At 38.2% G+C, this 27,790-nt stretch overlaps 6 protein-coding genes across 11 annotated transcripts; 4 read left to right on the top strand and 2 right to left on the bottom strand.

The window, feature by feature from the left end:
- The first annotated feature begins 982 nt into the window (after positions 1–982).
- On the top strand, positions 983–5,316 carry LOC103442396 (probable galacturonosyltransferase 14). 2 transcript variants are annotated; one of them, XM_008381179.4, is made up of 6 exons: positions 983–1,647; positions 2,518–2,573; positions 2,722–2,877; positions 3,007–3,597; positions 3,761–4,063; positions 4,326–5,316. In XM_008381179.4, exons 1-6 carry the CDS (start codon positions 1,461–1,463, stop codon positions 4,608–4,610), a joined length of 1,578 nt encoding a protein of 525 aa, XP_008379401.2. In that variant the 5' UTR covers positions 983–1,460; the 3' UTR covers positions 4,611–5,316. The 2 variants fall into 2 exon arrangements, with proteins under 2 accessions (XP_008379401.2, XP_008379400.2); XM_008381178.4 differs by having other exon boundaries at positions 1,001–1,671.
- A 2,414-nt stretch (positions 5,317–7,730) lies between these two features.
- On the top strand, positions 7,731–10,577 carry LOC103442394 (membrane-anchored ubiquitin-fold protein 1-like). Of its 3 annotated transcripts, none has more exons than XM_008381176.4 (5): positions 7,731–8,071; positions 8,489–8,703; positions 9,474–9,638; positions 10,215–10,309; positions 10,423–10,577. In XM_008381176.4, exons 2-4 carry the CDS (start codon positions 8,571–8,573, stop codon positions 10,268–10,270), a joined length of 354 nt encoding a protein of 117 aa, XP_008379398.2. In that variant the 5' UTR covers positions 7,731–8,071; positions 8,489–8,570; the 3' UTR covers positions 10,271–10,309; positions 10,423–10,577. The 3 variants fall into 3 exon arrangements, with proteins under 3 accessions (XP_008379398.2, XP_008379399.2, XP_028963678.1); XM_008381177.4 differs by having other exon boundaries at positions 7,749–8,071; positions 10,483–10,577; XM_029107845.2 differs by lacking the exons at positions 10,215–10,309; positions 10,423–10,577 and adding an exon at positions 9,810–10,043 and having other exon boundaries at positions 7,749–8,071.
- A 712-nt stretch (positions 10,578–11,289) lies between these two features.
- On the top strand, positions 11,290–16,982 carry LOC103442393 (chaperone protein ClpB3, chloroplastic). The gene is made up of 10 exons (XM_008381175.4): positions 11,290–12,357; positions 12,464–12,682; positions 13,063–13,300; positions 13,518–13,713; positions 13,923–13,977; positions 14,148–14,298; positions 14,518–14,826; positions 14,944–15,209; positions 15,501–16,427; positions 16,532–16,982. The coding sequence occupies exons 1-10, from the start codon at positions 12,097–12,099 to the stop codon at positions 16,859–16,861; spliced, it is 2,952 nt and encodes a 983-aa protein (XP_008379397.2). The 5' UTR covers positions 11,290–12,096; the 3' UTR covers positions 16,862–16,982.
- Positions 16,983–17,691: 709 nt separating this feature from the next.
- Positions 17,692–19,543, top strand: LOC103442392 (uncharacterized). 2 transcript variants are annotated; one of them, XM_008381174.4, is made up of 6 exons: positions 17,692–17,941; positions 18,042–18,203; positions 18,281–18,354; positions 18,455–18,534; positions 18,777–18,929; positions 19,292–19,543. In XM_008381174.4, exons 1-6 carry the CDS (start codon positions 17,938–17,940, stop codon positions 19,341–19,343), a joined length of 525 nt encoding a protein of 174 aa, XP_008379396.2. In that variant the 5' UTR covers positions 17,692–17,937; the 3' UTR covers positions 19,344–19,543. The 2 variants fall into 2 exon arrangements, with proteins under 2 accessions (XP_008379396.2, XP_008379395.2); XM_008381173.4 differs by having other exon boundaries at positions 17,834–17,974.
- Positions 19,544–19,649: 106 nt separating this feature from the next.
- On the bottom strand, positions 19,650–22,116 carry LOC103442391 (EID1-like F-box protein 2). Its single transcript, XM_008381172.4, has 4 exons — positions 21,897–22,116; positions 21,704–21,810; positions 20,274–21,047; positions 19,650–19,939 (listed from the first exon to the last, which is right to left on the bottom strand). The coding sequence occupies exon 3, from the start codon at positions 21,036–21,038 to the stop codon at positions 20,292–20,294; it is 747 nt and encodes a 248-aa protein (XP_008379394.1). The 5' UTR covers positions 21,039–21,047; positions 21,704–21,810; positions 21,897–22,116; the 3' UTR covers positions 19,650–19,939; positions 20,274–20,291.
- Positions 22,117–23,313: 1,197 nt separating this feature from the next.
- LOC103404491 (uncharacterized) lies at positions 23,314–27,142 on the bottom strand. Of its 2 annotated transcripts, none has more exons than XM_070805066.1 (2): positions 26,627–27,142; positions 23,314–25,464 (listed from the first exon to the last, which is right to left on the bottom strand). In XM_070805066.1, the coding sequence occupies exon 2, from the start codon at positions 25,418–25,420 to the stop codon at positions 23,636–23,638; it is 1,785 nt and encodes a 594-aa protein (XP_070661167.1). In that variant the 5' UTR covers positions 25,421–25,464; positions 26,627–27,142; the 3' UTR covers positions 23,314–23,635. The 2 variants fall into 2 exon arrangements, with proteins under 2 accessions (XP_070661167.1, XP_070661168.1); XM_070805067.1 differs by having other exon boundaries at positions 26,445–26,635.
- Positions 27,143–27,790: the final 648 nt, after the last annotated feature.

Below are 27,790 nucleotides of genomic sequence, written 5' to 3'. Positions count from 1 at the left end.
TGATACACAATATTTACATAAGGAGAACAAAGCAGTAATTATGTAATATTAAGATAAAATATGCACTTATTAAGAGAAATTGTATCACCATCATTATTTCATAATCTAATCACACTCCTTAATAAAAAAACAAAAAATAAAATGAAATTGTTTACAGTGTGTGCTCATATGCTAGTTTTTAATTAAGTTTGTTAATGCCCAAGTAATTATCTTAATCAACCAAATAACAACTAAATTTAACCACACCAATTACCCAAGGGCCATAAGCACACTAGTGTACATAACCACAATCTTCCCATTTTAAACCTAGGAACCTCATTTCTAAAATTAGCTCAAAAATTATCCCCCAACTCAACCATTAACCCTCCCTCCCAAATTCTCTCTCTAAAAACCCAACATAGTTTTGGGTTTTGACTTGAAAAAAATAAGTTCAAATGAGATTTTGAGAAATTTTAATAGATTTATGAAATCATGAATTTTGATGAAGTTTAATTGATTTTTAGACACTTCATGTAAAAACTTGATTCAATTCCCTCGAAATTTCAGCGAGAGATGTGAGATTTATGAATGCTTAAAATTCACTACGAAATCTCTCAAATTTTTTAAAATAAATTTCTAATTGAATACACCTGAAATATAATAATTAAAATACACCTAAAATATAATTTTTTTAAAAAACCTAATTGAATAAACCCGAATTTTTATGGACTTTAATAACCTATATTAATGAATACAAGTTGAATTTCAGGAAACTATTTGAAATCCTAATTGAATACCGTTAGATTTAATAAAAAAATTAAAATCTCTCAGAATTTCAATTGAATACACTCTCATAAAATTAAGAAATTAAATTAAAATATTAATTAAAAAATTAATTCGTTATTAACTTGTTAAGTATGTATTAATATGTTAATTTAGTTATTATTTTGTTAATTAGTTTTTAGTGATTAGTTTATTATTTTCCGGGAAAACGAAATTAGATACGACTGATCGACCAATCAAAGACGTCCTCACAAACTCGGAAGGAAAGCTTTTGCACAACCAAAAAAACCCAATTTTTTTCTCTCTTCTTCCCATTCCCTCCCTCCCTCCCTCTCTCTCTACTCTCTCTCTCTCTTGATCCATGCTTCCCGACCCAGAAACCCTTGATTGAAATCTGAAATTAATTAATCCAAAAAGGGGGTAAAGGAAGGAAAGATTGCCCATTTTGCGATTTCGTCGAATCTCCAATGCGGTCTTCGCGAAGACCCAGAAGAAAGAGCAAAGATTTGAGCAGAAGAAGAGGCAGATCTGAGTTGGGCAGCGTCGAATCTCATTGTGGGTGGCGATTTGGAACTGGGTTTGGTGGGTTTGGATCTAATGGTGAGGCGGGCATGGGCGGAGACGGCATTGAGTGGCGGTGGTTCGGGCGGTGCTATTGAGTTGCAGAAGAATACGAAGGAGGGGCTGCATAGACGACGATGCAGCTTCACTTCTCGCCTAGTATGAGAAGCATAACGATCTCGAGCAGCAATGGGTTTATTGACTTGATGAAGATCAAGGTCGGAGCTCGCCACATCTCTTATCGAACGGTTTTCCACACCATTCTAATCCTCGCTTTCTTATTGCCTTTCGTCTTCATTCTCACTGCTGTTGTTACTCTTGAAGGTGTCAACAAGTGCTCCTCATTTGGTACTCTTTTTATTTTATTTTTAATTTGATTTACTTTTTTATTTGTTTTGCCAATTTCCCAGTTGATATCGCAATCTCAATTGAATTTTTTTATTTTCTGGTTTTGTTTGTGATTAATTGCTATGATAGTTGTAGGTGGATCTTCACTTGCCCATTTGATTGTTATTGTCAATGCTGGCTTGATTGTATCAAACCGATTGAATGGTTGTGTTAACTGGTTCCGTTTTGATTCGCATCGAAATCTAAATGTAATCAAATCAAATGTTGATTGATGGGTCTCCACCTATCGATTCCTGTTTGGAAATCTGTTAGTATTGGAATTCAATGCCATTGGGTTGGCTTGTTTATGTAGTTCTGTACTATATCATATATTTTTGGTGAGATTTGAGGTGAATAAAATTGTTCATTGGTTTTCATTGTGTTGATTGGTTGAATATGAATTAAGATTTCAGATGTTCGGTATAGCATGACTATTGGCAAATCAATTATTGGCTTACGGATATCCATTGTTCCATCAAAGCTCACTATTTGTTTAACCTAAAAAGTCGAGTTTGATAATTAATAAGATTTACTGCTTAGTTTACCAAATCAAGTACGCATAAAGGATTCTATGCTTGCTGTTCTGTTTATTGTGTTCCGGATTTAGGAATAGGCTAGGTGATCTCTGGTAGTTCAACCTACCAATTCTCTAAGTTTATCCCTATTAATGGATCTATATAGTAACTTTGTGTTTGTTTGTAAGCGTGATTTTATTATCTTTATGTTTCTTAGGTCATGCACCCAAGCTTTTCTCTAACACTTTGATATTGAATTTGTGACTATTGTTGCTTTACTCTTGTGCTTCAGACTGTTTAGGTAGACGCTTGGGACCAAGGCTTCTGGGTAGGGTTGATGATTCAGGGGTAAATAACTTTTCTCTCCAGTTGTATAATTGTTTTTTCCCCTGAGGTTACATCAACCAACATTGTATTTAAGTTTTGATTTCGGTAAGCTAGTTTAATGTATGATTATCTAAGCTGGATCTTTGTGGTTGTGGTGATGGCACATCAGAGACTGGTTAGAGACTTTTACAAGGTTCTAAACCAAGTGAACACTGAAGAAATCCCAGCTGGTCTAAAGCTTCCAGATTCATTTAATCAACTTGTTTCCGAAATGAAGAATAACCAGTATGATGCAAGGACCTTTGCTTTAATGTTAAGAGCAATGGTAAGTTGTGACTTATAAAAAATTAATATAAAACATGCTCTGGGTCATGTTTCATGTGGTGCTTATATTTTGGGAGAAAACCCTTGGTAACCGTTAGCATCTTAAAAATAATGTTATTTTTTTGTGTAGATGGAGAATTTTGAAAGGGAAATCAGAGAGTCTAAGTTTTCAGAATTGATGAACAAACACTTCGCAGCAAGTTCCATACCCAAAGGCATTTACTGTCTGTCTCTGCGTTTGACTGATGAATATTCATCCAATGCTCATGCACGTAAACAATTGCCTCCTCCAGAGTTACTGCCATTACTCTCTGACAACTCTTATCACCACTTTATTCTATCCACTGATAACATTCTGGCTGCTTCAGTTGTTGTTGCTTCTGCTGTCCAGTCATCTCGACAACCTGAAAAGATAGTCTTCCATGTCATTACTGACAAGAAAACCTACGCTGGTATGCACTCATGGTTTGCACTCAACCCTGTCTCCCCTGCTATTGTTGAAGTGAAAGGTGTGCACCAGTTTGATTGGTTAACAAGAGAAAATGTTCCAGTCCTTGAAGCCGTAGAAAACCAAAATGGGATCAGGAATTATTACCATGGGAATCATATTGCAGGGGCCAATCTTAGTGCTACAACTCCGCGGACATTTGCGTCAAAATTGCAGGCTAGAAGTCCGAAATACATATCCTTACTCAACCATCTCCGGATATATATTCCTGAGGTAACTCTCTTCTTTAAGTTGGAAACATTTAGTCGATGGTACTCTTGCAATTCTTTTATCTTTTTGGATATGGTTTTCTACATTTATTTGATAAATTTTATAAGATTTTCTTTAACTGTATTATTTCAAAGTGTGTTTCCTGATCATCTGTATATTGTGGCAGCTATTTCCCAACCTTGACAAGGTGGTTTTCCTAGACGATGATGTTGTGATTCAACGGGATTTATCACCACTTTGGGAAATTGACCTTGGAGGAAAGGTCAACGGAGCTGTCGAAACTTGTAAAGGTGAAGACGATTGGGTGATGTCCAAGCGATTCAGGAACTACTTCAATTTTTCTCATCCCCTCGTATCAAAGAATTTGGACCCTGAAGAATGTGCATGGGCTTATGGGATGAATATTTTTGATCTCAGTACCTGGAGAAAAACAAATATTAGAGAGACTTACCATTCCTGGCTAAAAGAGGTATAATCGAACCAGTAGAGCTTCCCTTACTCAGGGTTCTGTTCGTCTTTTTTGTTCTGGTAGAATGATAAATCTGGTAAACTTAGCTCAGTCAGCAAGGTTCTACTTCTGATGTAGAATACATCTGCAGCGCTGGTTATTTTTATTGGTTTCATTTTCTTCGAAATCATCTTCAACTGCATTTTACTTTTTCTTGGAAGTCAGTTCTTAGTGCGTAACTTGTGCATTGTTTTGATTTACTTTAATTGCTTTTCCTTTGCAGAATCTGAAGTCAAATCTAACAATGTGGAAGCTTGGAACCCTACCACCCGCTTTAATTGCATTTAGAGGTCATGTTCACGCAATTGACCCAAGGTGGCACATGCTTGGGTTGGGTTATCAAAATAACACCAATATCGAGTCTGTGTCAAGGGCTGCAGTGATACACTATAATGGTCAGTCAAAACCATGGTTGCAGATTGGCTTTGAGCATCTTCGGCCATTTTGGACCAAGTATGTCAACTACTCGAATGACTTTATAAGGAGCTGCCACATCTTGGACTTATAGCGATCATCTACAGGAGCTCAAACAGGAGACAGGACACGAAGCAACGCGAGTATATGATATTCACGAAGTTTTTTTGCAGCTCGAATTTTTTCGAGATCTATTTGAGAAGACAAGCAGAGAATTCACCATTGGGGTGGAACTTTCCTGTTCCGAAATCCATTTCATCCCTTGAAATCCTTCAGACAACAACCAGCATCATCATTATCACAGCATGAGATTCATTCTTTCATTCTGTAACATAGCAATCTGTCCTCATTTTTTGGTTCGGAGAAAGGATAGTGTTTTTGGTCTTCGTGGCGGGGGTTGTGCTTGATTTCTTAGCACATATATCAGAATAAAGTGAAATTCAGATGACAAGGTGGCGTATGTCAATCGCATCATACTGGTTGGTGTAGGGAAGAGAAAGGCTAGGACAGGCCTTTTGTGAGGCTCTCCCATTAGCCCAGATATGTTCTTCTTTTCGCTTCATTTTTTTTTCCTTCCAAAAAATCTTCTCTCGTCTTCATTTTTGTTAGTAACCCATATCTTCCCCTCTTTTCATTTGATATCATGATGTTGAACTTTAGGAGTAGGACATGGGGATTGCTCTGTTACAGGTCCCATTGAATTGGGGAGCTGTTTTTAGGTATATCGATATCGGTATTTGTTTATGTACTGTTCACCAGAGACATTTAAAATGTGCACATAAATTCTTTTTCCCGGCTTCTATTGTTCGTGTTTATGACATTTCTAATTTCTTGCTTTACAAGTTTTCTCTTATGTCATCTGGAAGATTGATTGATGAGTATAAAACCCTAGGAGGGTTTGTTCAACTCCGGCAATCGTTGAAAACGTCTACATTTTCCACAGGTCATATTAAACTATTTGAATGTAGACGTCCGACGGCCGTCGGGCGACGTTTTCTTGTACCGCCACGGAAACGATGTTGTTTCGTTGTGTTTGTTGTGGCACTCGTGGAATGCATCAAATCTTAATCCCATGATTGAGAGCATCTTTAAAATCGATTTATTTTCTAACTAAAGATTCGTACAAGTTGAATGTTCTAAGTTGATGATGACAAGAAACCCATAATCTTTAACAATTGGATATTGAGAAGTGCTAACGACTCTCAAAGTGGGATTTTTTGGGGATTGTTGCCTTACAGTTGAACGTTAATTTTCGTACAAACGGTATAAAATATAAGGTGACAGAGAATCCACGAAGAATCTAGAGTCTCCTATCTTTATTTAGGAAAACTAATGAAAATGATTTGAAAATTTTGAATTTTAACGATAAGAATAAAATAAAAGGTAAATTGAATAGTACTAAGATTGACTTTTTAGTGTAAAAATATGGTTTTTCATTAAAGTGAACAGTACCAAGAGTTTTTCATTAAAATTTCCTATTCATTTTGCAATTTGCATTAGACGACGGTAAGGTTGTAGATTCTGATAATTGAATGTGTACAATTCTAATTAATTAATTTGGTCCACATTTGATTAGACCCTTTTGGCATTTTGCTTTCCTATATAAATAAAAATCTTTTTTTTTTCAATTAGTTTTTTAAGTGCATGATTAAGATGAATTGGTGGCAGTTAGTTGTTTAATTGTATAAATAATGAATGGATTATTCCGAAGCCTAACAATTTAAATGGAAGAGTCTGAAAACTTCTTGGACATACATACATGTCATGGTTTAACTACCCACCTACCCAAAAACCATATACAAAAACACATATATGACACATGCAGCTCAAATTCGGATCCTTCACTAAATGTGTGGAATATACCTCTTATCAGCGATTAGAAGTCATTCATATGTGTGTAGTGGCGGCTCTAAGATTAGAATTTAGGATGGTCACATGATTAAATGTTCAAGTTTTTTAGATAGAAAAAGAGTGTGAAGCGCACAAAAAATTTCAATTTATTCACTAAAGGCTTTTCGTCGAACACCTGATGGGTGATATTGAAAGAATTTGTTGAGTGTTATCCAGACAACTTATTGAGATATGTCGAGCAAGTATTACAGCAACCACTTGGTAGATACAAGGGATCTGTACAAAACATTCGAATGGTCATTGGAAGACTTTCACACGTATATTTTCTAAACTTTGAGTGCTCCTGGGACCACCTAGGTCTCAGTGTGCATCTGCCTCTACGTACGTGAACAATGTACATTGACCTTTTATCAGCAGAGAAATTATTCATGCACGTGTTTGGCTCATGTGAAACTAACATTTTATCAATGGTCATAAATCACTCGCGCATGTTCAGAAGCGGCCAAAACAAAACCTGTAGTACATTGATCTTTTATCAGCAGAGAAATTATTCATGCGCGTGTTTGACTCATATGAAACTAACATTTTATCATCGGTCATAAATCACTCGCGCACGTTCAGAAGCGGCCAAAACAAAACCCGTAGTATATGGCCAAATTGTCAAAAGGAGGATTGTCAAAAGGAGGAATGTGAATGTTAAGGACAGTAATGTCTTGTTCTCCATCACCTTATCCTCAGTCATCAGTCATCAGCCATCAGGCATGCATATGAGCTCCTGTGTTGACATGGAAATAGAACGAGAGATGACTTCAAAATCATAACTTCATCTACACAGTTTGAGATAACGACCATAACCCCACTACACTCCATTAATTTTTGGGCCACCAATCCATTCTGCTCGGCACCTTACTATTTTTTAATTTAATTTTTTCTTATTATTGGTACATTATTTTCGGGATAAAAAATTCTTCTAACGCTAATTTGTAATTAATGCAAGATTAATGAATTCACCGTTCTCTATTACGATATAAATAAATTACAATCCATTTGAATTGTGTCCTTATTAAATGTGAGTTCTTTGTGAAAATCCACTTAAAAGAGGGTTGGGTCAAAGAACGTTAGATTTGGGTTGTGATTCATGATTCAAGAACAAGACCAAGGGCTATATGGAAGAAATATTATGTATAAGATGTTATTATGACGGAATCTTTATAACACGTTTTGAATTGGATTTTTGACGTTGATGAATTAAACGATAATGATTAAAAAATATTAAAATGCCTCTGTGATTCTTTTTCATGTTTCAAAAAATGAATTCTGTGAGATAAAGCCACCGGCCGATTTTCTCTTCTTTTGAAAAATGAAAAAGAAATAAAAAGACATTGGAAGAAGCGGAAGTTCGCAAAAGCCAAAGGGTGACACTTTAAAAAGAGAGAAAAATGTGTCCATTTTCATGGCCGTAGGAGAATTCAAGGAGCAAGGTAATGGGGTCGTTGACCACGATTTAGAAGACTTTGAAAACTCCGAAACACCCTCGTTTGCCTCCGGGAACTTCTTCTTATTTGATCTCTTCTTCCTCTCCGACTTCCCTCTCTATTAGTTAAATCCAATAAACTCCCGTTCCACTTCTTCCGCTTGTATATCTGAACCACCACTCATCGGCTCTGCAAAAATAAGAAGAAACCGGATCAGTTTTGCAGCCAAGTAAGCAAAAACCCATCAAAGTTCTTCCATTTTTTCTACTGTTTTGTTTTGGTTTGTGATTTTTTTTAGACTTTGGAGACGACCCAATTGGGATTTCTTTTTTAATTTGTTTGGGATTTAATCAGCACCCATTTGATCAGTTTTTTTAGCCAAGTGAGCAAAAACCCATCAAAGTTCTTCCATTTTCTCTACTTTTTGGCTGTGTTTTGCGGTTTTTTTGGACTTTGAAGCTTTTAGCTGGATTCATGGTTGCTGACAGCTAAACCACAGCTGCTAGTGATTTTCCATGCTGTAAAATAGGAAGCTTTTTGAATTACTTTCCACTTGAAGATTGCTGCAATTTGTGTAGTTTATTTAGTTTCCTTGTATATTTTCTTGTTGACCAATTTAAGAATCTGGTGTGATGCTTGCTTGCAGAAAAGCCCAAGAAACTGCTGGGATTTTCAATCCATTTGAAGAAGTAGAATAAAAAGCCTTTGAAGTTTTGAAATCGTTGGAGATGGCAGGGGTGCAAGATCAATTGGAGATCAAGTTTCGGTTGACCGATGGATCAGATATTGGCCCCAAAACCTTTCCTGCTGCTACCACTGTTGTAAACTTGAAGGAAAGCATTCTTGCTCAATGGCCTAAAGGTTGGTTCTTCTTTATTTTTTTGTTAAAAACAAAAGGAAAAATTAGTTCTTTGATGGTTTGGTGTTTGATTGCAAAATAATCAGTCTCAGTACTCAGAAAGATTGTATGCAACGGTTGCGGGATGGAATTTGAATTGGTTGATGTTGGATCATAGTTCATAACTCGATTCTGTCTTAGAATTTTCTGTGAAGTGATACCTTAACCGGACCGGCCTCTGATGAACAATTTACTATGAGATAGTCTTACGAACATACTGTGAACTTGTTATTTCAGTAAAATATAATTGCATGGTTTAAGCTTTTTTAGTGAATTCGTAACCAAATATTAGCATACCTTCTTTGGGGAATTTGAGGGTGACAAGTTAATCGTTGGGAATCAAGGTTGTTTTAAATTTCAATTCCATTTGTGGCTCATATGAGCATGATTAAAAGCACCCGAGGGCTGCTATTGTTACAAGGGGGAGCGATTGATGTCATGTACCATTCCTTTTATAGGCAGCCTTTTCGAATGTGCTTAATGTGATTAAGCTGAAATGATTTTCGATTACAGACCAGCTAACTGTAATATGGGGCACAACATAGGAGCATTAGAAGATGAAGCAATGGCACTATGAAATCTTCGAATCTCACATTTTTGTCATGCTCTTTAATCGTTCTCAATTAACATCATAAGACCGCTCTAATTTGTAATTTTTTTCCCATGCATGATGAACTTCTGTCACTCGATTAATTTATTTGACCTTTAACCACAATACGATTGTATTTACCAGATAAGGATAATGGACCAAGGACTGTTAAAGATGTCAAGCTAATATGTGCGGGAAGAGTACTGGAGAACAACAAAACAGTTGCTGAGTGCCGGAGTCCATTATGTGATGTCCCTGGTGGAGTTACAACTATGCATGTCGTTGTTCAACCACCTTCACAGGAGAAAGGTACGACTATATTTACGAGATTTACAAAACTATTACCAAAGTTTTCTGTATAAAGAATTTTTCGTTCTGCTTCTAGCCAACTTCTCAAAGAAGATAATCTGTCACTTTTTTTTTCTTTTGGCAACAACTTAGAAGTGAAAAAATAAACATGGTTCTTCTGTTTTTGAACAGCACATGCTTCTCCTTTCCGGAAGCGGGGTGGGGGTCATCTGTTTTCCTAACTAAGCAGTTTCTTTAATTTTTCGTCTATTAATATTCTTTTATTTCGCCTTTTGTACGTGATTATCACTTTTCTATGGTGCCCAATTATTCTCCTATCCATATTTGATTACGAAAATGTATGTGGTGGAAATGGAAAAGACAAGATTTGATAGATTATTTTGAGGTTTGCAAGTTTGTGTCGTTCTCACTAATGTTTGTTAAGCCTGCACTTTTGTTATTTGCCACCTTTTGAATAGGAAAAACACCGAAAATGTGCTGCGTCGTCTTAACCACCTGCCATGACTAGAAGATACTGTTTTGCTTATATGCTTCTACATGATTTAAAATTTAATGTGTACCTTTTAACTGTAACAGAAAAAAAACTGATGAATGAACCGAAGCAGAACAAGTGCGTTTGTGTTATATTATAACTTTTGCATCTCAGATAGCGGCGATAACATCATTTTTAGGTAAGCGTATGCATATACTGCTATCTCTTTCATCGCTTTTCTTTTGTGCCTCTTCTAAATCTTATCGAATCCACCTTTACATTATCTCTCTCTCTCTTCATCTCTTACTATAGGTAAAACACGATGAAGTTGGTAAAATTGCTGATAGATTCAACTCCGTTGGAATTATGCAGGCGTGTTGTTAAATGTCATACTTTATTTTCTGTTTAAGTCCGTCGGACTATGCTACATCACGCATTCATAATCATATCTAAGATTTTTATGTAAAGAGTTCTTGTGCTGCATTTATGTTCGCATTTTACAATCGAATCTGTTTCATTCTCCGTGTATAATTTTCAACCGTATCATCTTGGAAATCATGTTATGTCAACAAGGAATCGCCAAAGCTCTTGGCGGGGTTGCCACTGTGCTGCGTTATGCACTTCGTTCCGTGGTGCAACAAAATGCTATGCCTCCACAACTTGGATCATGAGCAAGGGTTATAGTTTAGGTATAGATCTTAAGGACAGGCGAACCGTGATGGAGGAGGATGGTAAGGCTCGAAAATGTATGTGTTCTTCATTTTCAGGTTGCATTCGATCCGAAAATTTATTCACATTGCATTGTTTTGATGTTTATCGTAACCCTATCTCCATTTGTTTTCAAGATTATGAAGCTAAATTTTTGACATCGTAACCCTAAGACCCTACCTTCACTTTGCCTCTTGGAAGACCTTAACCGCCCTATTTTTCGGACTAAACTATCTCGGTCTACTTTTTTTTTTAAGCAAGTGGTTAAAAATATTTATCTCTGGTACGAGGAAAAAAAAGACATACAAAGAAAACACGAAGCTTTCATGTTTGGATCGAGATCCCAAAATGTCCATGAAAAAAAGAGGAAATGTATGTTGGAATTGGATCATGGTCTTGTTGTAGGGTTTGGACTGTGCAACATGTTTCACCTGAAAAAGTTAAAAAGGAGCCACAAATCAAGTGGTGAATGCGAAAATATTCACGCGAGTCATATGACATTGAATATTGAGCGCCGAACGTCGTTGAGGCTATGCATGTGTGCCGCAAAAGTTATACCAAGAAATTTTACAGTTTATTCAAAATACTGGTCGGTATATGAAATATCACAATACAAGTGAAGGGATACACGGAAACAAAATTTTTTTTCTCCACTTATATTATAAATAATGTGATATACCAACTTGTGTTCTGAATTTGTAAATTTTTTTACGTATTTCTCTTATAAAAGGAATTCAGATCCCCTCTTTCCTCATAGTCGACAAACTCTAAAATTTAGACCTTTCGAGAGAGAGAGAGAAACAGATTTAGACCGTTTTAGGGCTTTGTTTTGTATAATATTCGACAATGAATCGGGATAATGAGGACCACAAAACTCCTTAAACAACGCCACGTGTATGATTCATAGAAGTAGCCAAGTAGGCTTAGCACAAACACCATAGAGACTAGAGTACCAAATAATTCTCGACGATTCCGGATGTCTCCCCATTCTTTTTCGGTGACGATAATTAATAAAAAATAAAATTCGAAATTCGAGCTTCGTCCGTTAATCGCTTCGTTCGTTCGCTTCACTCATATCTGAATCGTTTCACAGGAAGCCGCGAAAAAGCTCTCCACAGAGTCCACATCTTTTCCCAATTCCCACGCAAAGCTCCTTCTTCTTCCTTCTTCCTTCCTCCCACCGTTTCAAAGCAACCTCCCCTTCCTCCTCTGCATATCCAATACCCACTTCCCACAACGCTCCCACAACAATCACAACCTTTTCTTCGAGCTCCTCCAATGGCGTCGGCGGCCTCGTTCGCTTCCGGGGTCGGTCTACTTCATCTTCCCCAATCTGTTTCTCCCAAATGCTGCAATAAAGCTTCCGTCTTTGCCCGCCCCCACCACTCCCTCAGCTTCAATTCCCAACCCGACTCCTTCCGGGCCTTAATTTCGAGGCAATCGACTCCGAACGGTGCGTTCCGAACTGGGCTGCGGCGACTCGGTCGGAATTCGAGGCCTTTCGTCGTGCGCTGTGATGCTTCGACTGGAAATGGAAGGGTATGGTTTATTGTTTGTGTTGTTTTAGCTTAAAAAAATGTTGGGCTTTTGATTTTTTTGTGTACAAAATGGATGTGACGGGGTTTTGGTATTGGTGGTGTGACAGATTACACAGCAGGATTTTACAGAAATGGCGTGGCAAGCGATTGTTTCGTCGCCGGAAGTGGCGAAAGAGAACAAGCATCAGATAGTGGAGACTGAGCATTTGTTGAAGGCACTCTTGGAGCAGAAGAATGGTCTTGCTCGTCGGATTTTCTCCAAGGCCGGGGTCGACAATACCCGGCTTCTCGAGGCCACTGATAAGTATATTCAACGACAACCAAAGGTATTTTTCGAGTTGTCTTTGTAATGATTAATCACATGGATTTAGTTTTTGTTTATGACTTTGGCATTTTGCCTGTTTCACTCATGAAATTTATGAATGTGTAATAGCGTGTTAGTTTTGTGATGTTAAGAGAGTAAATTAATTGTCTTAAACAAGAGTAGATTAATGACTGAGGGTAGATGTGAACTGTAGGTGCAAACTTAGATTTTGATCTTTATGACTTTGGAGGCCGTTAGGTTTGTGACATAGTTTTCAGACGGCCTACGAGATACTAAAAACATGTATTTAGTTGACTGCTATGACTACATACATTCTCTACATTGGTGTCTTTCACCTGAAATGCTGATTAACTTGTGTCTGTCTCTGTTTAATTACAATAGGTTCTTGGTGAATCTTCGGGGTCAGTGTTGGGACGTGATTTGGAAGCCTTGATTCAGCGAGCCAGGGATTACAAGAAAGAGTATGGGGACTCATTTGTGTCTGTGGAGCATTTGGTTCTTGGTTTCGCCCAAGATCAACGATTCGGGAAGCAATTATTTAGGGATTTTCAATTAACCAAGGAAAGCTTGAAATCTGCTATAGAATCCATAAGGGGACGTCAATCAGTTATTGACCAAGGTTGTGTGCATTTCAGTACTTTATCTTTTTTACCACTGTTCATGGTTTGTGCGTTTGTGTATGTATATGTTGCTTGATCCAACGATACAAAGTAGGAAAACCAAAAGCTGGATTTTGTAATGTTTTGTGTTCCAGTCTTCTCCCATTGTTTGATAGCGGTTTCAGTGTTCTGTTTGTTGTGCTGTGCTATGGAAATGTGACTCCAATTATGTTGCAGATCCTGAAGGGAAATACGAAGCACTTGAAAGGTACGGAAAAGATTTAACAGCTATGGCAAAGGCAGGAAAGCTTGACCCCGTGATAGGAAGAGATGATGAAATTCGCAGGTGCATCCAGATTCTCTCCAGAAGAACAAAGAACAATCCGGTGCTGATTGGGGAACCAGGTGTTGGAAAAACTGCAATTTCCGAAGGGTGAGTAGCTTGTTGTTTGCCTGTGTATATGTGAGTACCTAGTTGGCTTCCCATATAAAAAGCTAGCTGGTTCTGGGTTATCTTATGTTATCTGTAATCTAAGTTATTCATCAGCTTGCTCAAACTAATCTATGTTGACCTTGTTTGGAGGCCTTTTACCGACTTTAGTCTCTATTGTGTACATCAATCTAACTCTAGTTCTTCAACAGGCTTGCTCAAAGAATTGTGCAAGGGGACGTCCCACAAGCTCTGATGAATCGTAAGGTGTGTGCTCTATCTTGAGTCTGATGCCTCCTACCAGTAATATGTGCTGCCCCCGCATCGCCTTGTGCATATGCTCAGCTATTGATAAATTGATTATGGGTAATGTAGTAGCACAGTTCTGATAAGTTGGTTGCAAAATCTGGATATTTACGTGACCTATTCTTTTACAGTTGATATCCCTTGACATGGGATCGCTGATTGCTGGGGCAAAATATCGGGGAGAATTTGAGGACAGGCTGAAGGCAGTACTCAGGGAAGTAACAGAATCAGAGGGCCAGATAATCCTTTTTATTGATGAGATCCACACAGTTGTTGGGGCAGGTATTAAGCGTACTAAATTAAAATTATTTTCATATACTGTGGTGGTATAAGCATTTAATGATCAATCTTTTTAATATCTTTTTTCCTCTTTTTCTGTTGTCCTTTGTTAATGGTTTGTTCTGAATTAAATCCGTTAACAATAATTCTATCCAAGTGGTTTGGTTGGTTGAAGAATAATGTTTTGGCTTTTAGGGAGATGATGATGTATGTTATGTTCAGGTGCTACAAACGGTGCAATGGATGCTGGTAATCTCTTAAAACCCATGCTTGGTCGAGGAGAGTTGCGGTGTATAGGTGCGACGACGCTGGATGAGTATCGCAAATATATTGAGAAAGATCCGGCATTGGAGCGTCGGTTCCAGCAAGTTTATGTTGATCAACCTACAGTAGAAGATACCATTTCAATACTCCGGGGACTGCGTGAGAGATACGAGTTGCATCATGGAGTCCGAATTTCTGATGGTGCACTGGTGGAAGCTGCAATTCTCTCAGACCGCTACATCAGTGGGCGATTTTTACCTGATAAAGGTAATACTATCACAGCCCATACAGTAAACATATTGAACTATCTCTGCTTGAACTAGATATTTATCCATGCACTTGTGTGAGATGTTACATTGATCCTAATAATCACTTTGATTGCAGCAATTGACTTGGTTGATGAAGCTGCTGCTAAATTGAAAATGGAGATTACGTCAAAGCCCACGGCCCTAGATGAGATCAATCGTTCAGTGTTGAAACTTGAAATGGAGAGATTGTCCCTTACAAATGATACGGACAAAGCTTCAAAAGAGAGATTGAACCGCCTTGAGGCTGAGTTATCTCTCTTAAAAGAAAAACAATCCGAGTTGGCTGAGCAGTGGGAGCATGAAAAATCTGTCATGACTCGCATTCAGTCAATCAAGGAAGAGGTATGTACTATTTACATGTTTTTAAAATTTGTTAAAGTCCTGTTTCTCTTAGATCAGTTAGCATGACAGTTATCATTATTTATTCTGAAATGAAAAAAAAAAAGTCTGAAATAACTACTACACAATTCTTTATTTGTCCAAGCTTGAAATATTAGTAATTCAGCGGGAAGAATATACAATTCTCCAAGTCAAATAATTGTTAATTAACTGGTTAGTAAGTAAAAAGTGGGAAGATAATTTGAAAGAATTTGGCTATTAAGTAACGACTAACAAGTCTGGGTAATGTTACAGATTGACAGAGTAAATCTTGAGATCCAGCAAGCCGAACGAGAGTATGATCTCAACCGTGCTGCTGAGTTGAAGTACGGGAGTCTGAATTCTTTGCAGCGACAACTCGGTGGTGCAGAAAAAGAGCTTGATGAGTATATGAGGTCTGGGAAGTCCATGCTGAGAGAGGAAGTTACTGGAAGTGATATTGCTGAAATAGTAAGTAAGTGGACCGGTATTCCTGTTTCCAAGCTTCAACAATCGGAGAGGGAGAAGCTCTTACATTTGGAGGATGAGCTGCATAAACGTGTTGTAGGTCAGGATCCTGCAGTGAGATCAGTCGCTGAAGCTATTCAGCGGTCTCGGGCAGGTCTCTCGGATCCTCATCGCCCTATTGCTAGTTTCATGTTCATGGGTCCCACTGGTGTTGGGAAGACAGAACTAGCTAAGGCCCTTGCCTCCTACATGTTCAACACAGAAGAAGCACTCGTAAGAATCGATATGAGCGAGTACATGGAAAAGCATGCTGTTTCGAGATTGATAGGAGCTCCACCTGGTTATGTGGGGTATGAGGAGGGAGGACAGCTGACAGAGGTGGTTCGCCGGAGACCGTATTCAGTTATTTTGTTCGATGAGATAGAGAAGGCACATTCTGATGTGTTCAACGTGTTCCTTCAAATTTTAGACGATGGGAGAATAACCGACTCACAGGGTCGCACTGTGAGTTTCACCAACACTGTCATCATCATGACCTCAAATGTGGGCTCACAGTACATACTAAACGCTGATGATGACAGCACTCCAAGGGAGTTGGCTTACGAAACTATAAAGCAGCGGGTAATGGAGGCTGCAAGATCAATATTCCGTCCTGAGTTCATGAACCGGGTTGATGAGTACATAGTTTTCCAGCCCTTGGACCGCGATCAGATAAGCCGTATTGTCAAGTTACAGGTAATTTCCAAAACGCTTTTGGCTCGGTAACTTTCGTTGTTGACATGTATATATAGGTATAACAGCATCGTCTTTTGCTCACATCTTTTACATTTTTATTGCAGTTGGACCGAGTGCAAAAGAGAATTGCAGACCGGAAGATGAAGCTCAAGGTGAGCGATGCAGCTCTCCAGCTTCTCGGAAGTCTTGGGTATGATCCAAACTACGGTGCTAGGCCGGTGAAGCGGGTGATACAGCAATATGTCGAAAACGAGCTTGCCAAGGGCATATTGAGAGGAGAGTTTAGGGAGGAAGACACTGTTTTTATCGACACAGAGGTCACGGCATTTTCCAATGGCCAGCTCCCCCAGCAAAAGCTAGTGTTCAGGACGTTAGAAACAGACTCAGAATCTCCGGCTACAGAGAACCAAGAAGCTTTGTCGGAGACTCGATAGACGATGACATAGTTGGGCAGAGATACTTAAATTATACTCGGGATGTTTCTCTTGTATATGACATGTTTTATGTCGAAGATTATAAACTTCTAAATATGCTTTAATCTTCGTGTTCGTATTATTATGTTTCCCCGATTTTCCGACATCCTATTTTCTCCGATTTTCTGACATTTCAGAACTGTGAGCCTTATATTGCTCAAAATTTTCTGCATTTTCCTATCGACTTCTTGATGCCGTTTTTCACCGAGGGACGAAGAGTGCAAAAGGTTAAAACCAGAGTTCAACGCACGATCTCGTGTTTAGGAGAAAGGTGTTTCCACGGTGTTGATTTTAACTTCGATACACTTGACGTTGGATGTTGTTGTAGTCGCATATTAAGTGTAAGTAAATACTATTTTGTACTAAAAGTAAATATCAGTGGCGGAGCCAGCATGGGATCATTAGCTGTCCATCCTAATAACTTAAAAAACCCCTTGTATGTTTGTCTGTATATTGTGCTTGACCCCTATAAACAACTATGACACTAAATTACAACTTCTCCTCCTGCTTCTTATATTTTCTTCTATCATATTTGTCTTCATTTTCTCTCTTCTTGTATGAAATACTATAGTTGAAAATCTTTAACAGTCTTCAACATTACTTCACCGTATCTTGCATCCACTCTGGACAAACCTCTACAATAACAATAGTTGTCACTTTGTCAATGTATGTTAGCATAAACTTTCTACATATGTTAACAGGAATTGACATGTGCCTATGTACGCAACGAAATAGCTTATAAAACTTTATGATCCCTTTATTTAAAAATACTGGTTACTTGGTAAACATTTGAGCTACAAATTTCTTTCATTTGTGGTGGGACGCATAAACTTCGATCAGATGCAAGTCATCCGAGCCGTTCGAAAAATCCAACGTAGTCTGTACCGTTGGATTAAACAACAGTCGGACCGTGGTTTGATATTTGAGGGCAAAATTGCAGATCGGTAGTTCAGTAGTACCGCGCCAACACTTAACACTCTCGAGAAAGTGCAGAAATTTGCCATCTGAGAAGCCCAAGGCGGAGGAGACAAATTGAAATGGGTAATCTGTCAACCGAGCTCGAAGAACAAATGGGTAAATTCCCATATTTTGAAATTTATTTGTTATTAATTTTTGTTAAATTTTCTTTTTTCGGTGGCAGATGAAAGAGATGAGGAAGTGGTGGAGGAATCAAAAGGTGGGAACTTTGGGGAGGCGATGGAAGGAGTGGCCTCAATAGCACTTTTACCATGTGGGTCCCTCTCCGGCCACTTCATCCACCGCCAGGACTCCGTTAACGTCTGCTTCGGCCTTCAGGGAACCGGTAACTCTTTCATCTGTTGATTCACTGTAAATTTCGATGCTTGATGCTGATGAAGTTTTCTTTACCGCGTTGGTCAGAGTTGGCATGTGAAAAGGAGTGCAGCAGGGGCGAGGACTACCGTCTGATCAAGCTTGCAATCATAGATTTCAATGTACGATGGATTTTACAATTTTCTTTTACTCTGTAAAATTTACCCTTTTCATATATTTTTAATCTTATGGATTTTTTTTTTTCTGTGTGGATATTTACAGAGGAAGAAAGAAAAAGTTGTAGTTGTGGAGTGCAGAGGCCATGATGCTGCCCGGTTGCAGAGCATTGATCATGCTCATGGGTAAATCCTTTTTATATTTTCTTGCTGATTTTTTTACAAGCCTTTGGATGAACAAACCCGTTTGATAACCATTTCGTTTTTAGTTTTTATGTTTTTGCGCTTGAGAGTTTGATACAATTGAGTCGTTTTTTATCTTTTCATTTTTGTGAATTTCTGTTTTCGTTTATAAGTTACTCCTTCGGGATTGATCATTGTGCGGAGATGACATATTTTTCCCCTTGTTTGCGTTCATTGGTGGGCAGTTGGGAGGAGGATGTTGTGGATCTAGTTGAAGAGCAGCATGGAAAGAACAAGGTTTTGGTTTCCTTTAACTGCGAGACGCTGAAATCCGATGCAGCAGCGGAAGATCATATCAGGAAATTTCTGCCCAAATTAGCCGGCCTAGATGCCGTTGTGTAAGGCTTTTATCCCCTATATTTCTCCTAAATTTCACTTGCAAACAACTTTGGTTAATCAGACTACTGTTTTCGTCGAGTGTGATCACTGCATCCATTTAGAGAAACTTTCGTTGAATGTGCATCTCAGAATACAAGTTGGCATCTATTTCTTTGCAAAGGATCTTTCGGAACACGTTCCAGAGATAAACGTATTTAGAGAACCGTCTACTTTCTAGTTTCTGCAAGCCTTTGCTCTATAGGTTTTCGGGTTACTTCTGTATAGTCATATGCCGGTTATTCATAAAAGTTGCTTGTTTTTCAAGTGTTTCTCAGTTCCATATGCCTTGTACATGCTCTTACTGGAGACTACAATTTTGCAGCAACATCGGTAGGATGACAATTTCGGGGTTGGACTTTGAAGCGGAGGAATGAGCGGAATACAATCTGATGTATATAACGTACTATGTCGCTTTGGTTTTACGCAATCTGATTCTGGTATGTAAGCAACATGAAACTGGAACACGAGATTGATCGCTTATCCTTACGTTGCTAATCTTCTCTTAAAGAGGTTGCATAATCCGACTCTTAAACCCGATGTACCCCAGATCGAATACAGGAAAGAGTTTTAATCATTTTCCGCCCTCTCTGTGATGCGTAATTTAAATCTCTGAACTAAATTTTGAGCAACTCAAGCATCTGGAAATCACGCGACGAGAAAATTCTAAGCTGATTCGATAATTATTGAAGTCACGAACAAATATGTAATTATATTGCACAAACCAGACCAATATGCATATATGTACATATCCTGTCACGTGGTTCAGTGACTACATTTGATTTAAAGGACAATTGAAAAAGAAACGGCCTAACCACTTCCACAGTAGACCACAGGTCCCGGCAGAGACTCAGCTGCAACACTTCAGTGGGATCGAATGGTTGATTTCCGCTTCCAGAGACACGACGACTAAGAGCCCATGATACATGTGACCTTCCCAACCTACGCTTGCAATAACATTATAACAGGAAACCTGCCCAAAACACAAAGGAGAGGAAAAGATATATCACGAGTCCAGCAAAAAAAAAGGGCAAATAGTCACTTGGTGTGGAAAGAATGTTCGATGGAGCTGATCCTACAGCAAGTAACGAAACATACTCTTTCTTAATGAACAAGGTGTATTGGCGCGCAACTTTCGCATATTGGAACACTAGGTTTGCCATATCCAACAGAAAATGACAGTTATTGTAAAACATAAATTATCTGTACTGCGTCCATGTCATCCAACAGGAAATTCTCAATTTCCCCATAGAAATAACTTGATTTCCAAGAACAAAAATGTAGAAGTTCTATGTGGAAAAGAGTACCTTTTTTTGTTTTAACTATCACTCCACCTCAGATGCTTCTTCTGAATCAGATAAAGGTAGCAGGGTACAGATCCCAAGCATATGTCCATTGAGGCAAACAAAATACTCAACGCAATCCTCATAAGCTCCCAATCTGCAGCTGGCACTCTGCGGTATCATTTTGGCTTGCAACATGCTCCATAATTTAGCCTTGCAGTAAGGGCACACCTCAGTCGGATGAAGTTGGGCCTCCTTCTTAATCAACATCTTCCGAACCTTGGACATTGAGAAGGACTTGAAAACTCCGCGAAAAAAACCCACATCTCCCTCTTCACCTTGGTCAAGATGTTCACAGGGGTCAGAGACATACAAAACATCTGTTCTGCATTGCGGTAAAAGAAAGCTCTTCCCTGATGTCCTAGAAAACCTGGTCCTATAAACAAAGTGACCCGGAATATGAATGCTGTTAAAGAGGCCACCCTTCTTAGATCCTGTACAGTAAATAAGCAGCTTCCCGAGTGCCCTCCAGTTCCCATCTACACTGTGACTCCCACTAGATTGAAGATCAAGCATCATCTTTGGTGCTCTTGTTCGGCAAAATTCCTTCCACAGCACACGCTTGGCAAGATCATCAAACCATTTGCAGACAAGGGAAAGTGTAGCAATCAACTTAGGATTCCAATTCAACTGTTGGAATACAAGGAATATCGCTTCTTCACTTAAATGCCCCTTCGTGCATTGACAACTTGCTGAGTGTATGCAACGATACTGCTTTGTAATATTCATTTTGTCTACCTAGAAAGATTGACAAAAACAATAATCTCAAAATCCTTGTGATTCACGAGCCTGTGAATATAACACGCACACATTCAAACTATAGAATCTGAGAACCTAGAGGTATTTCGCAGCAACAAACACTATCCAATTTAAAGTCTAACCGCTCTATAGAATCATTTTATCCACCTAGTGAGATTGAAAACTCAAATCCATGTATTTCATCAGGCTATAAAAATAACATATGCATGCTCAAACTATCGATATCAGCCAAATAGCAGAACACATGTTCAATCTTAACATTAAATCTCAAAATTTACATGCGTTTCGGAGCATCAATACTTATCCTGTTTAAGTTCTAACAAAAAATCTTAGCAATAAGAATTCTGAATGCATGTCACTCATTTCCAAATCATCAGATCCGCAAGTCCCAACATATAAATATCAAAGCTTTTAAACAAAATCTCACACAAATTTAAGCAACTACTCAATCCAGATAAAACCCACACTAATCTTGTACGGAATTTAAGCAAAAGAACCAAAATTAAAGGTAAACTAAGAGCTTGCAAAATCCTTGGTCATATCAAAACCCACTGAAACGCAGGGAAAGCAGCTCAGAGTGGACTAGATCGTAATTAAAACGAAATGGAGACCCAATTTTTCATCTCAGCCGTTACCTTATAAATGAATTTATACAGGAAGCTTCATCAGTCGCCGTACATCAGACATCCGCAGCTCCAAACCCCCCTTCCGCCATGGCTCCAAAACCCTAGAAATCCCAACTCTGCAAAGTCGAACACAAATTAGGGTTTTCCCAAGTACCAGAAGAAATCAAAGAAATTGAAGAAATCAAAACCAGCAGAAATTTACATTCTGCAACAAAGGTAGCAGTGGGAAAAGTTGGGTTTGCTTCAGGGGCAAAATCGTCCAGAGAAAAACACAGTGACGGAAGCACTGATAGCACACCCGAAGATCGTATCTGGTAGAGAGAGACTGCAAAGACGAAGGCTTGGCTTCCAAAACAGAAGAATTTGCAATTTGCTGTGGGAAAATGTTACAGCGACCCGCCGGTGCTTTATGTGTGGCGACAACCGAACCACGTCGCGCCACGTACTGGAGGCGGAGGTGGCGGCTTTTGTGGATTGTGCAGTGGGGACCGCAGCGTCTTATTTGGCATTCAGTCGTCAAAAGACAAGCGACGCCCATTGTTTTTACGGTTTTCCTGTCGTGGAAAGTTTTAAATTTCCCCGCAAAAGTCGCCAAAGAAATATTCTTCCAGCACAATTGTCCTCCTGGCGAAGAAAACAAATGAAAGCTTTGGCTTTTTTCTTGTTTCTAAGAATTTATATTTCCGTTGTTTTAGTATTATTATTATGTAGCATTTAAAATCTTTTAGGTACGGTCGATATTTTCGTGAGAATATCTGAAAAACAAAGAAAGACATGGTAGAGGGATGAAGTTTAACTTCATCTTATATCGGAAAAACTCTTATATTTCTATTAAAACTGATAGATTTTGTCGATATTTCTGATATAATGGTTAAATATTGAAGAAACTCATATATCATCAAAACCAGTGTTTGACATTCCTAAAATTTTATTTTAAATTTCCATCATTTTCATATAAAAGCAACCAATATTAATATCGATATTTCTACTGATATTGATATTTTAAACACTAGTAATATGTCATAATTTTTAAAAGTTTAATAATTTTCCCACGCTATTTATTTCTTTTGAACGTCACTTTTTTTTTTTTTTTTTTTTTTTTTTTGCATTTACAAATCAAAAAGTGACAATCAAAATAAGCAATGTTGTGCATAAAGAGAAAATTAGTGTGCGAAAATCATTTGTTACATTATTGTGATACCCTATAAGACTTTTAATTTGATTTTGAGTGCATAGTTTTGAATTGAAGGTTATTTTCTTTCATTCACGTAGGAAAAACTAAATGAAGATGTGATTAATTGGCTTGGGGTGGGGGCAAATTGACACGAAGATGTGATTAATTGGCTTGGGGGCAAATTGACACATTTCAAAAGATTAGGCGGGTTAAAATCAACCAAAATTGAAGGGAAGAACCGGGAGAGCGTTATGAGTACATGAATATTGACACACTATTAGCTTGATCTTCTTGAATATTTATAACAAACTCATAAGTAGGATTCATTAGAATTTTGTTAAAATTAGTCGCTCATGCGTTTGTGTGAGTTGTGGTTGTTAATAAGAAGTGAAAATCTCCATCCAGCAAACCAGTCTGTCAAACCCAACAAAGTAGAAAACCATAATTACAGTTAATAGTAACTTTATTAAGAACAAAGTAAAGCGATATTACAACTAATCAGCAGGATTATAACTGTTTTATTCACAGTCAAGACTCAAAACATGTATCCGGTATGAAACTCAAGAGAAAAGGAAGAAAATGCATACTCTCCACAAAAACCAAATGAGGTATGTTAAGTTTCTAAGCATGTTAGACTCGCATTCAAATCTGCATCGAGGCCGTCTAACACCAACTGAAGCAATCTACCTTTACAGTTTTGCACATCCATAAGCTTGTTTAACTCGCGTTACAAGCTCTGGTTTATTCTCCACTATTCTTTTCCCAACTCAAGCGACAGCATTTGCAGAAGGCTTGCACTCTTGTAGTGAGATGACTGTTTCGAAAGCCCCAACCAAGGCCTTGACCTTACTCTTCCTGGTTTCAGCGAGTTTACTTGCTGTCTCCTCGATCACGTTGTTAAACAAACCCTTCTCATCTTTCTTTCCCTGAACATCTTGATGTCTCAAAACAACCTTTTCTGCACCAGGTTCGGTACTGATTGTATCAGCATCGACACCTCTCTTCTTAAAGCTTCGCCTGAAGGAACCAGCTTTGACACTCTGGTTCTCCCCCAACACTATTCCTCGCCTAAATTTGAGCCTCCTTGGATTATTACTCTCAAATTGTATGTCGACAATCTTTCCCCTCCTGAATTTTAAAGTTTCGCCATCCTTGTCTTCAGAGCAAACCATCCCTGACTTTCTGGGTTTCCCTTTGCCATCCTTGCCTAGGATCTCTGAATTGTCAATATAGTCAGCTTCATTGTCTTCTGAGAAAGAGCTAGCTTCTGTTTCACTCATTGTATATCCTGACCCTTCATCTTCGCCTTCAAGGGATGAAAAGGGCTCAGAGTTTTGGACAGATACCGACTTGGGTGATGTCGACAACACTGAAGGTGGTGATGGTTCAACTTCACAATTTTTGTTCTGATCAGATTCCAGAGGTTTGTTGTTCTCAGTTTCAACCTTGATGACATACAAGGTCTTCTCCTGTACCTCTTTGTCATTGACTTGCTTAGGTTGAGCTTTCCTGATCTTGTTCTGGTTCTTAAGAGGAGACACAACGTTCACGGGCCTGTTCTTCTGTGCTTTTAAGATTGCAACACTCCTGAGAGAAGGTTTGGGGGACAGTGATGCTCTTGGGGACGGCAATACTTTCTTCAAAGTCACTACAGAAGCTCCAGCCCTCTTGCCTATCTTGCCATCACTGTTAGATTTGCCTTTAAAACCTCCTGCAGATTCAGGAGAAGACACTTGCTTCAAAGCTGAAGATCTTATCTTGAAAGAGGTCCCAGTCCTTCGGACTATCAATGAATCACGGTTTCTCATAGCAGTTAAACCTCCTGAAATATCAGGAGATGGAAACTCCTTCACTGCCAAAGATTTGGGCTTCGAAGAAGTGACATGCTTTACAAACAAGTTCTTTTCCTTAGGTCCTATTGAACCCTTCTTTGAAGAGACTTCCAGTTTATCAGGAGATGGTGAAACTGCCTGCTTCATGGTTTTAGGCACAGCAGAGACAATGGGTTTTGAACAGGAATCAAGAGAGGATGAAACTTCCTGCTTCATGGTTTTAGATGCAGCGTTGACATGGGGTTTCAAACAGGATGGCAATTTGGGCTTGGCTGATGATGTCTTCTTACTCTCAGCCAGAGGCTCACTCCCAACAGAACTTTGGCTGTCAATGGATTTTTTTGACACTCGCTGCTTGGTAATGTTACAGGTATCAGGCAAAAGAGTATTCAAATCAGGCGAGGGTTTGATCTTGACCACCGACACATTCTTCCTCTCAGGAATAACCATACTCTCTTCAGGACTTTGGTTGCTAGGTGATTTTGTTGGAAGCCTTCTTGGTACAAACTTTATAGGACATTTTGCCTTCACTTCCTCTTCATGTTTCCTCCCATATTTACAGTTGTCATGACAGGAACCAGTCGAAGCTCTGAGATAATGAGGAATCTTTTCTCCAGTGTTTAACGAGAATATTTTCCCTGTAGAATTCCTTCTTGGATTACGCTCCTCTGGTCTAGTTGTTTCACCGGTCACCGGTAAATTGATACTCAAATCATCCATCGGAAGGAGTGTGATATTTCAGACAAATCTTAGAACAGATAATCCTGAAAACCAGCAAAAATACAAAATTATAACGGTGCAAAATGTATGGGACTGCAGATCAAAGACTGACTATTCACGATAACCAGATTGTGTAAACGTCTTAATGCAATTAGCAGTTACAGATAGCTTCAAGAAGGAAGAATTTTAACTAGTGTCAACCTGGTGAAAGGTATAAAAGGTTACACATTTACACGGCCACTAATACTCATACATTAAATCAGTTTGGTAAGAGTTAAAAACATTGAGATCATATTACGAACATCTGTAGGGCCAAATTTTGCACCTATAATTAGTGAAATAAACAGTAATCTACCCCACAATAAAATGATAAATATAAAATTAGATATTCAAGTTGATTTCGTAATTTTTGTTGAATTTAAAACTTACTTATGGCATCTTAATCCAATTCAATACAAAGGACAGCAATGTAATCAACTTTGTTATTGCGTAATGAAGTACAGTTGAAAGTACTAGCAAGATAATAATGGTAGAGGAAACAAAAAAAAAGAAACAGATTAACAGAACAAATCGGTAACTAAAATCGGTTGGAATCTGAATTAACATCCTAATTATCAAACAATTCAATCCTTAACAACCAATTCCAATGCCAAAAATGACGATTCGGATGAGGAAGAAATCCCAGAAAAGGCTGTAATTCATTTAACTTTTATGATGGGGAGATGACATTAACTAAAAAGCAGCAACTTTTGGGTTGCATTCAATGGGAAGAACTAAATGAAGCAAAAGAAAATTAGCTTCAAACCTCCAACTACACAAGCAATCATTGATCACTACAAGATCATAACCTTATGCAATCAGCCAATTACAAAACCATAGCCAGAAATTGAAAGGCATAGCATATTATCAGTTAAAGATTGAAAAAAACACAAACTTCACAACCAAGCAAGCCAAATGAACAAAACCCAGAAAGAAAATCTCAAAATCCGAAAACCTCTAAAGGATTATGAAAACAAAGACGCACCCAAAACTGAGAGCTCAATGAAAGCTTCAACTACACAAAACCCATAATCAAAATCACAAATTTAATCGAACCCAGTTCATGATTTGTGCCAAAGAATAAAACCCATCTAGCATTTTGTGCCAAAAAGTGATTGAAATAGGGTACTTCTCACAGATTCAGAAGCCCCTAGAGAGAGAGCATACCTTTTGATAGTCTGCTATTCAACCAGAAAGCGAATGAAAAAGGTTACGAATGAATGAGGCCTGCTCGAGGAGGAAGAAAAAAGAGGAGAGAGAGAGAGAGAGAGAGAGAGAGAGAGGAGAGTAAAGGCCACTCCTTTTTGCTCTTTTCCTTTTTGGGTGTGTGAGGGATTTTGCTTCAGAGATCGTGCAAGCAAGCAACTGTTTCCAGTTTTCTTCTGGTTTTGGTTTGGTGGGGTTCTCTTCTCAGCGCCTTGCACGTTCGCTATCGAATCCAAGGAAAATACAAGAGAGAGAAATACAAGTGTGGAGTTTGGTTTGGGTCGGGTCCCACCAACTTTTTGCTATTTTGGGGGGTTCTTCCAAAATCCAAAAATTCCAAAATCCAAACTCAAAAGATTGAATTGTGATTTTTTGGAGGAAGTTGTTTGCTTTTTATAATGGTTGCTTGTGGAAGCCTTGGATTTCTTGCCAAAGTTTAGATTTTTATCGCCTTAATGGGAGAATTAGGGATTGTTTGGTGTGAAAGATATGAAAATAATGGATTTTGGATTGAATTTTTGAAGATATCTTACCATATATGCATGTTTTGTTCTATTTACTTTACTTTGTTGCTAAGATACCAGATTTTGTTTCTGTTTTGGTTTCTACAATTAATGAATCAAGATACCTGACCAATAAGAATGGTGAGCTTTACTTAGGAACATAAAAGAGTTACCCATAACTTTTATTTCTTTTAAATAATCGACCGTAACATATAATTTTAACTGAATTTCATTAAAGCCATGAGCAGAAGTTGTTGGATAAAAATTTAAATTCAAAAATTAAAAGTTTATGAGTTTTAAAATGTGAGCAAGTGTCACACCAACGTAGCTCTCCCTCATTCATGCGTATTTAGTGAATATGCCTTGTATACCTTTTTTTAAATAAAAAAAATATCATCTGGCGTTTCACCACGATAATTTACCATTTTGAGAGCTGACAAGATTTACATAGGCATTTCAGCATTTTTTCACTACCATCAATTCACCATAAATAATAATCAAACTTAGAGCGTGTCGTGTGCAAACGGTCCTATAAGTCGGCCGTTAATTAGTGTACATTGCTGATTATTATGACGTGTGGTAAATGATATATCAACATTGATTAATCATGTTGATATAATAA

The sequence above is a fragment of the Malus domestica genome, chromosome 09, assembly GCF_042453785.1.
Source record: "Malus domestica chromosome 09, GDT2T_hap1".
Taxonomy (NCBI): domain Eukaryota; kingdom Viridiplantae; phylum Streptophyta; class Magnoliopsida; order Rosales; family Rosaceae; genus Malus; species Malus domestica.
Note: the sequence above shows the minus strand (reverse complement) of the source record. Positions and strands in the feature narration are given on the sequence as shown.